Below are 9,863 nucleotides of genomic sequence, written 5' to 3'. Positions count from 1 at the left end.
TTCCCATCCCATATGATGTGAACATGGGATTAGCCTGAGTTAGTTAGTTCACTGGTGTGAAACAAATGCTATTTTCTTAAAGCCCCTCTTAACCATGTCATAATCATACAAAATATGTATCACTTATATTTGTTAAAATTGTACACAGGTTAACACATTTAAATTGACTTGATATTTGACATCCACTACAAGTACATGCCACCCAAACACACCCTTTTAATTTGCACCTCTTTTATTGCTAAGGCATGAAAACGCAAGTCGAAATTGTGTGATGAAACAGAAATGCCATTTTAAATCACTTGTCGTAGCTTGCGTCCACGGATATTTGCAATAATACGATACTTAAATGCAACCTGCAGCCTGTCTTCAAAGTAACAAGAACAATGCAATTCGAAAGTATATTGATACAAATGGCCTCAGTGTTGTGTTTTTGTGTCTAGTAATTTTCCTGTTTTCCCCTCCCCCCTGTTTTCTCTCCTTCCTCTTTGTTTGCTCGATCTGCTTGATCCTCTCCTTGGTGCCTTGTCTCCTCCCAGCGACAGCTGCGGCTCTGTGATTGGCTGGTTTTGCGGAGAGGCGGGACTTGCTGGCTGTTTCTGCTGTTTTCCTGGTTTAAGGATCAGTGACAGTCAGTTTCGGTAACAGCCAGGCGGTGAAGACAGCGGAAACGCACGTCGCTTGAAAACGTTTTAAACAGCTTTAACGCTGTATAAGTAGCCTTTTAATTACACGTACACACACGGAGATTGTCCAACCCAGCGTAGGAGTTTTATAATTTGTCCTTCGTAAAGGAAAAGAAAGGGAATAGGGGGATTTTGTTGTGTCCTCTGTCCTTCCTGTTCAACCCTTTGTTTTTCACTGCTGTGCTTGAGCAGGCGACCAGTAGCGCCCCCGCGCGAGCGAACAGAAAAGAGCTCGAGGATAGGGAGCCAAACGAGCGGCCGAGCCGCTTGCCTCCCGAGCGACGTGGGCCCCCCCAGCTCATTTGTCCGATTCGGAGTGAGGATGAGTCCCGCTCTGGAAGCCCTCATGCAGGCCGACGGGACTCCATATCCCGGAAAAGGGGTGATGCTTGAGCCATTCGTGCACCAGGTGGGAGGCCACTCTTGTGTGCTACGATTTGGGGAACAAACAATATGCAAACCCCTCATCCCCCGGGAGCACCAGTTCTACGAGAGCCTCCCTCCAGAGATGAGGAAGTTCACCCCTCAGTATAAAGGTAAGACCGTCATCCCAAATCTGCTGTAAGTGTCAAGCTGTGCGTGATGTTGTATTGGCACAACCTAGTTTCAACCCTTTCTGTCTTTTTCCTTATCTTTGTGCTAACATTGTGCAGTAGGCTATATAACACTGCACTAGTTGCTGCCTCTAATATTACATTGCAACAAAAAATAACTGTTCAGATCGTAATTAAGGCTATTATTTTGCTCTGGGTAAAGTGTGGTTGTGGATTGATGCAAGGGCTCAAAGAACATGGCGTACACAACACACTGCAGTATAACTATATTTCTAGATGGATACATTTCTGTTTTCAGTGGCCACGTAATATGACTTGTGGACTAGTCTAATGTTGAAGCAATTTCACCACAGCCAGTCAAGTAGCATCCAGGCTGATGGCCTGACGTCTTTCAGTGCTGTGCCTGACTTTTAAGACGCCTTCGGTTTCAGGATTAGATAGAGTTCCACAGAGAGATCAAAAATAAATGGGACAGATCACCAGTGAGGTCATTCACAAGTCACTTGAGGAGACATCCAGATCTGGTTTCAGGTCCGTCACAGAAACATGGACACGCATACACATTTCACCTACACACATGGAATTGGACTATAATGTTCCTCTGGTTGTGGCCAGCTCCACAGTGTCTGAAATACTGTAAGCCTACCTGGCCCCTAAGTAATGCAGCGTGGGACTATAAAAAGACCCAGGTTAAGGAATGGGGTTTTGGAGAGTAGATGGTAGAGGACTTCTGGGGCTGGTAAAAGTATTCTGTCTTTTTTTTTTTTTGTACTTCACACAATAAGAGTTGTTTTGCTTTTTAAAGAACATAGTCATTTCTGGTGTTCATTAGCTTGGCTTAGAGATAGACATTTAAAAGGAAATGTCAGGGACACCTTGCAGTGGCCTGTAATCAGAAGAAATCCATAGATGTAGACAAGTTAGGGAGATACCTTTTTAAAGCTTTGAGACATCAGTAAAATGACAATAACATTGCTATAAAGCATGAGGACAATTTAGAGGATTTTAATTCCAAGATACGGACATAAAAGCCAGATAGACAAACCATAACCTTTGAACCTAATAAAACAATAGTCGATGATAATGATCTGCATCTCTGTCACACCCCTGCTGTTATATTACGGCTGATTTATGTTATTAGTAGGGCTGTCAGCGTTAACGCGTTAATCGCGATGCGATTCATTTTTTAAATAAATTTTTTAATTTATTTTACACTTCACTCGGCTTTTGCGTCGTGCCTAACAGGCTACTATTTTGACCCTTTGCGGCACCGTCACTTATCATCAAGCTGCCACTTCCTCCTAACACATCCTGCTGCTGCAGGCATGATGGAGAAAGACAGCAGCAATGAAATCCTGAATGGCGCTTTTTATTTTCCGAAACTCCCGGACGGCTCGTAGACAAGTCGAAAGTCATATGCACATTGTGTAAAGCCGAATTAAAATATCACCGAAGCACGTCAAGCTTGAGCTACCACCTACGGAGCTAAGCATAGTAGTACAGTTAACGTGAGGCTACCAGCTAGCATGCTAGCCACTCAGGAGAGTGCTACTTGCCGACCTGTGGATGAAACCAAATCCCCAAAAATTACTACAGCTCTTCCGAAACGGGTGGCAACTAACTGCAGACCTGTCAGCATCGTAGAGGACTCGGGTCTTAAAGAAGTACTACGGTTGACCTGTCTCGTTGCCGTCGAGGGGGACAGTAGTTTTCACGGATACACAGCCTGTACGACACGGAGAAAGCAGTCCAACTGGAACTGCTGCAAAGTGCAAACGCTGTCTCATTAACCGGTGATCACTGGACGTCAGTGAGTAATCAAAATTATTTCGGAGTTACTGCACACTATATTGACTCTGGTAAGGATAGGGATTTTTAGTTTTTTAGTTAGGTACTTGGAGGAATTATGCACTAATGACAGATTCACACATTTTTCTTTTGTTTACAGTAAATAAATAATTACAAATCTTAAAATCAAGTTCATAAAGTAGCTTTCTTTGCATTCATTTGATTCCCAATCAAGATACACTGGTAATAATTGCTTTCGATTGTTAATAAACTTACTTAAAAACTTAAGTACTTAAAAACTGTTCTGAAATGCAAAATAATAGAATTTTAATCATGTGATTAAAATATGCGATTTACTATAGAACTACAGCGATTAATTGCGATTAAAAATTTTTTTTATCATTTGACAGCCCTAGTTATTAGGCTAAGAACATTTTAATTGAGGCACCAGTTTCACACATTTATGAGCCGTCCTTGTGAATAAAGTCAGAGTGACTCATATGTTCCCACACTTTGAGTTGGTATGATGACAGTGCAGCTCTGAGTGGAAGACATAAGGACAAACACTGGGCCTCTTGCAGGATGGTGATGTCAGTGCGCATGAAATCAGCCAGGCCTCAGGCTGCAGAAAAAACGTAGATACTGGGTCCTCTGGCCCATCGTTTAACATGCAAAAACACTCCAGTGCATTTTATTCATTGGCCCAGGTTGGTTTCATAGTAAATGGCTATGGTTATTCACTGGCTGTTTCATAATGTAAAGACTACTAATACTTGTGTTGTGGGATGTAAAGTTTATCATGTACCGACTCGGATGCAGTGTCCAATATGTTAGCCACTTTCTCTCTCAATCATTTTTACCCCAGCCACATCCCTCCTTCCTTCCTGTCTGTGCTTTATCTGTATCAGCTGCTGCAGCTGTGATATTTATTCTCAGTGCATGCCCCCCCTCCCCACACACACACACACACACACACACACACACACACACACAGGGCCTTTTAGGGACTATTACTAGGAGCTGGGGGTCTACAACTGCCTTTTTGTGGATCATGTTATAAATTAGCATTGGCATTAAGGTACACTGTTTCTTTGATCATTAAAAGAGGATTCTAGAAACATCTGTTCCAGCTCATCCCCCTTCTCTGGTTTGTTTTTGTCTTCAAATGTTCTTGTTTCATCATGTAATGCCTGTCTTATGAACTGTATAGATAGACTGATTGTCACTGAATCATGGTAGTGTACTGATTATCTGTAATGTGGTTGAGCAACCCTTCTCTGTTGCTTATTTGGCTATTGTTTGATTATGTTTTTGTATGTAGAAAGAGAGAACTGTACTTAATTTTCTCATGTCATTGCAGACTTCCTGAAACTCTGTATAATGAGTTATTGTGTGTGTTTCATGAGGATGCTTAGCAATTGCTCAATAAATGTCCTGCTCAGTTTGACACATTTCAGCCTTGTGTGGTATTTTGTCTCTTGTTAATGAGTCCTATAAACACTGTTTTTGTTCTGACATATGGTGCTCTTCATATAAATGATCTGTCTGTTAAGGTTGTTGCTGCTTTCCACTTACATTTTTCACATCTATGGTTTCAACTTTGATATAACATGTTTGTTTATGTGTGTGTTTGCATGTGGAGATGTGAACATGCCAATGGCTGTATGAACGTGCATCTTTGTCTAAATGTGAATAAAAAAGATCTGGCATGGCATGTTCTCAATAATTGGATAAATGATTATCTAAGATGATACCCATTATTATAAATGATTACCTTAATAGAATTTACTTTAGAGTTCAGTACTCATAACCCGTCTCTGGTGCACCTTTTCCCCCTCTCAGGCGTAGTGTCAGTCAGTTTTGAAGAGGATGAGGAAGGGAACCTGTGCCTCATTGCCTACCCACTCCACAGCGAATCAGGGGACCTGGAAAACAAAGATCCCTCAGCAGACTGTGAGCCCAAGAGCAAGATGCTGAAGTGGAGCAACAAGAAACAGTCCTCGTCGCTTCTGGACAATGACAATTACAGCAAAGACAGAGCTCAACACAGCCGAAAAGAAGACAAGATCGTGAGGTGAGCATGCATGCTCTTGTCGTTCATAAACGACAAGACTAGTCATAAATAAGTTCTGTATCACCAAAGCTGACATATTTCCCGTGTTTTCACTTTTGCAGTTATAATCGTGAGGAGGCAGAGGTTCTCTTCTTCAGTATGGAAAAAAGCAACGTGGTGCCACAGATCAAACACAACCCCTGGACTCTCAAATGTCACCAGCAGCACTTGCAGAGGATGAAAGAGAATGCAAAGCACCGTAACCAATACAGTATCCTTTCATGAATGACCATCTGTTACCGGGAGTCTCAGTGTGCAGTGAAGTAGACCGATCTGTCTTAGGCCTAGTCCACATGTACACGGGAATAAAAACGTAGCCTTTTCCATGCGTTTTGACCTATCAGAATCAGAAAACGGTTTATTGCCATAATAAGTACACTTAAGCAGAATTTGCCTTGGTGAATGGTGCAAACATAAACAAAAAATGTTTCCACACATACGTGTTTTAGGTCACTGTAAACAGAGCTTTTGGAAAACTCCAGCCAGGGTGAAGACATTTAGAAACGTTTGTGTGTTTTCGCGTAAACATGGAAAACGGGGGTGTTGTCTTGTAACGTCAGTGTGCGCCGTTATGTCCTTTTTGTGAGGCATCACAAATGAGGTGGCATTTCTTGCAATGGCAGACGTGGTCAAAATAGTACTGGTAATAGCACGAGTTTTTACATGTTTAGACAACAAAAGTACAGTTACTCTTTCATTGTATTGTGGAACTGAGGTGTCAGAACGCACTACGGAGGTCACTGCTACATAATCCAACTCTGCCATGACACAGACCCCACGGCCAATGTCACCGGTCTTAGACTAGACCATCGGACTTCTAGTTGGTGGGTAGTCTTCTGCCTGTTGGCTTGGCATGCTCTTGACAGCACTTCAATTGTGTTTTTGCGTTTTCATGTGGAGATCTTTCTAAACAGTGCTAGTGTGGATGAAATTTCTTTGAGAACGAAAAAAGGAACCCCCCCCCCCCGTTTATTAAAAAAAATATATATAAATACCCGTGCACGTGTGGACTAGGCCTTCGATGGTAATATAAGCATGTATACACTGTGTTAGTTTACAGGTCTTTTGTTGTGTGATCCTTGACCCCCTTTCACAGAATTTATTCTTTTGGAGAACCTGACATGGCGCTACACAGTACCATGTGTCTTAGACTTGAAGATGGGAACTCGCCAACATGGGGATGATGCATCAGAGGAGAAGAAAGCCCATCACATGCGGAAGTGTCAACAGAGCACATCTGCCTCTATTGGAGTGCGACTTTGTGGCATGCAGGTACAGTAGAGATGCAACACAACTTCTTTGCATTGTAGTTTTTTTTTTTTTTATATTGGTTACATGTGGAGCTGTAGTGCTCATGTTTCTGTGTGACCTGCAGGTGTACCAGTCAGACTCGGGCCAGCTAATGTTTATGAACAAATACCATGGCCGTAAGCTGACTCTTGCAGGCTTCAAGGAGGCGCTCTACCAGTTCTTTCACAACGGGCGTTGCCTACGGCGAGAGCTGCTGTCTCCAGTGCTGCGCAGACTCCGGGAAATGCAAGCTGCCCTGGAGGCCTGCGAGTCGTACCGCTTCTACTCCAGCTCCCTGCTCATCATCTACGACGGAGACCCTCCCAGGACTCCTACTAGACCTAGACACCGTGGTGGGGAAGAAGGCGATGAGGATGAGCCGTCTGATGAAGAAGACGAGGAAGAGGAAGGGGCCTTTGGTTTCCCTCGTTCCTCCTCAGCCGGTGGCAGTGCTAGCGTGGCTGGAGGGAGCGGCAACAGTGGCAGCAGTCGCTCCCCCCACAGCCCAGGAGAGGCCAGCAGCCCTGTGGTGGACGTGCGCATGATTGACTTTGCTCACACCACCTGTCGGCACTACGGAGAGGACAGTGTGGTGCATGAAGGCCAGGACAGTGGTTTCATTTTTGGACTCCAGAACCTGATCACCATCATTTCCCAGGTGGAGGATCACAGTACTGACTGGGAGGACTGGAGCCAGCATGATCTAAATTTCAAGCATGGGAAGAGCTCATGAGCTGAAACCCTGCTACTCTAAGGTGCATCGTCCTTACGCCTACATGGGGGTCTGACCCTCCTCTGCTTGGAGGGAACCTCAGACACCTCGGGGTCAGGGGAGAGTCTGTGGTCATTCCTCCGCTCTCCCTCACCTGCCACAGGACAGGGCTGTATGTGCTCTTACTTGCACTTTTGTCTTTCTGGGACTGCTCCTTTTCTTTGTTATATATGGTAGGAGAAATGTTGTATCTCAACAAACTAACCCTGACTCCTGTAGCATCTATTTAGGTCTAGAAGAAGGGATTTGCCTTTTTTCAACAGTTGCTCTCTCCTCCTTTTTTGCTTATAAACGAAAGACTTTTTGAAAAGGGTAATATTCTAGTTTCGTCACTGTCTCTTGTTTTCTTCTGATTTTCTCCTCTTCTTCATTCCTGAAACTTTGTCTAAACAAAGAGAATATATTGATTTAAAAACACTAGCTACAAAGACTATATAAAGACTATTTATCTGAAAGGATTGTTTAAAAAAAAACAAAAAAAAAAAATGGGAACAGCTACATTCCATATTACCACTCTATCTGTTCTGATACCGACCTTGATTTATTTTATTATTGCAAGAGCCAAAACGTCTCTTGTATACCTATGTGTTAACAGTGTCTTGAAAAATAAAGGCATTCATTTGTGGTAAAAGCTACTGTCTATATTGTGTTCATTTTCACTGTGTAAAGTTTGTGAATAATGTGCACTCACTGGACAGGAAATAGTGAAGTGGGGAAAGTGAAATGTTATGTGAGCAGGATGCTGACACCAGATTTGATGCAAAAGCTAATTGCTCTTTTTTATGTTTATGGGCGTGCCTCGGCCTGATCTGAATCTATAAAAACTAAACTAGAAGGGCACTAGGGGGTCACAGACCTCTCCAAGGCCATGCCCTATTTCGCAATGTAAACCAAAGCGAAAAATAATTTGCGTATCCACCTCGTTATTTGGATCTGCTCCGAAATGTAATGGGTTCTTCCTTGGCCCATACTACACCCTTTCACCAAGTTTCATAAGAGTCGGGCCTGTAGTTTTTCCGTAATTCTGCTGACAAAACCAACTAACAAACATCGAAAACATAACCTCCTTGGCAGAAAGTAATCCCTTGAAGTTATCTTTTTTCAAAGACAGTAACTGTATTCAGGCTACCACCAACTAAACAAGAATACTAACATTTTGTATTTTAAATCCGTAATCCCGTTACTTGTATTCCGTTACTCCCTAACCCTGCCTGTGAATCATCTTTAGTTACAATGTGATTTGTAGCCAAAACGCCAGGAACTGATGTTTGCTTCTTTAAAAAACTAAAACTTTAAACTAAGATTGTACTACACTGTATCTTTACATCTGCTATTTGGATTTTATGCTCATGTTGTTTAACTGTATTTTTTTATGCTGTTTAATGCCATAACGTAGTATGTTTTTAACTGTCTTACATATTGCATTACTTTTAGTATTCTAGGATGTCTAACAACATCGGGCAAAGGAACTGCCGATGAAAATTAACCTTTCAGCTAACTTGGTTTAGCAATTGTTTGAATGTTAACTAATTTACATTGTCTCTTTTCAAATAAAAATGATTATTGTTATTTGTAGCTTAGTCCATCCACAGAAAAGTCTCCGCCAGGGCTTTCCTCATTCAGGATTTTTCCTTATTTGCACAAATATGCTTAAGACAGCGGGAAAACAAAGATTGTAAACCTCATGTTGCATGCGTTATCAGAGCTACAGAGTTCATTATTAAGCAGTTTAGTTGAGATTTTTGGCCTGGTTGCCATTCAGCAGTGACATTGTTGACTGATCTGCACCACGGCTCAGATTATACACTTCAAACATGAAAACTTTTCTAGTAGAGCTGTAATAAAGCCGGAAGCATTGCAAGGCAAGTAACTTCAGGTGACCAGTATTTGTGTAACATACTCTTTGCGCTCTGAACGCCATAGTGGAAATTAGTCATACTAATCGGCTTTCCAGCACCGCAAAACACCCTGAGCTAAGGAGGGTAAATCCCGGAAATACTGGCTGTGTGGAAAGTATGCTTAAAATTCTGTCAGTTTTTCGCAACTTGGCAAACCTGCTTCATATGAAGGGTAGGGTTACTGGTGGCATTTATAAAGGCTAGGTGATGTCGATACAGTAACAGATATCTGATTTTAACCTTGGACAATTGCATGATGTCTGAAATGGGTGGAGTTGGTAAATATATATGTTTGTGCAATGACACTTATTTGTCCACATTAGCAAACAGGACACATTGGTCTGACTGATGATGCCCAGCAAAGAAACTGCATGTGAGGGCCTGGAGGAGTGTCACACAGCACTCCCCTGCCACAACCATAAATCATCATTACATCCACAGTTCACTTTAGCTGGGACAGACTGACTTAGAGCCTCTAAATGACCCATATAGCCATGCTTTCTGTGCATTATTTAGTCACAAGATTATTCCTGTATATATCTGCCCCAAAAAACTACACAAGAGAAAATAGATTATCATTTCCTCTTTTTTGATCTAAAAACAAACAAACCTTCCCTGCTTATCTGCTGCCTGCAACAAAACAGATTTAGCTGAATATGTTTTTCTGTCCTATGGCATAAACTCAAGCTAGGACAAATGGTTTTAATAATGAAGCCCAAAAATATATTTGATTTAGACATGGACATGCTGGTGTGGGACATAGAC

At 42.2% G+C, this 9,863-nt stretch overlaps 1 protein-coding gene across 1 annotated transcript; it reads left to right on the top strand.

Annotated features, from left to right (window-relative positions):
* Positions 1-613: 613 nt before the first annotated feature.
* Positions 614-7,835, top strand: LOC144516816 (inositol hexakisphosphate kinase 2-like). The gene is made up of 5 exons (XM_078248443.1): positions 614-1,219; positions 4,868-5,099; positions 5,201-5,349; positions 6,235-6,410; positions 6,514-7,835. Exons 1-5 carry the CDS (start codon positions 1,006-1,008, stop codon positions 7,159-7,161), a joined length of 1,419 nt encoding a protein of 472 aa, XP_078104569.1. The 5' UTR covers positions 614-1,005; the 3' UTR covers positions 7,162-7,835.
* The last annotated feature ends 2,028 nt before the right edge of the window (positions 7,836-9,863 follow it).

This window comes from Sander vitreus, chromosome 4, assembly GCF_031162955.1.
Source record: "Sander vitreus isolate 19-12246 chromosome 4, sanVit1, whole genome shotgun sequence".
NCBI classification, from domain to species: domain Eukaryota; kingdom Metazoa; phylum Chordata; class Actinopteri; order Perciformes; family Percidae; genus Sander; species Sander vitreus.
The sequence above is the reverse complement of the archived record's forward strand: the minus strand, read 5'-3'. Positions and strand labels throughout refer to the sequence as shown.

Bases quoted from the DNA above. Each gene is read 5' to 3' on its own strand.
- LOC144516816 (XM_078248443.1), top strand. From the start codon at position 1,006: ATGAGTCCCGCTCTGGAAGCCCTCATGCAGGCCGACGGGACTCCATAT. The intron at 1,220-4,867 runs GTAAGACCGTCA...TCCCCCTCTCAG, and splicing joins GTTCACCCCTCAGTATAAAG to GCGTAGTGTCAGTCAGTTTT. The intron at 6,411-6,513 runs GTACAGTAGAGA...TGTGACCTGCAG, and splicing joins TGCGACTTTGTGGCATGCAG to GTGTACCAGTCAGACTCGGG.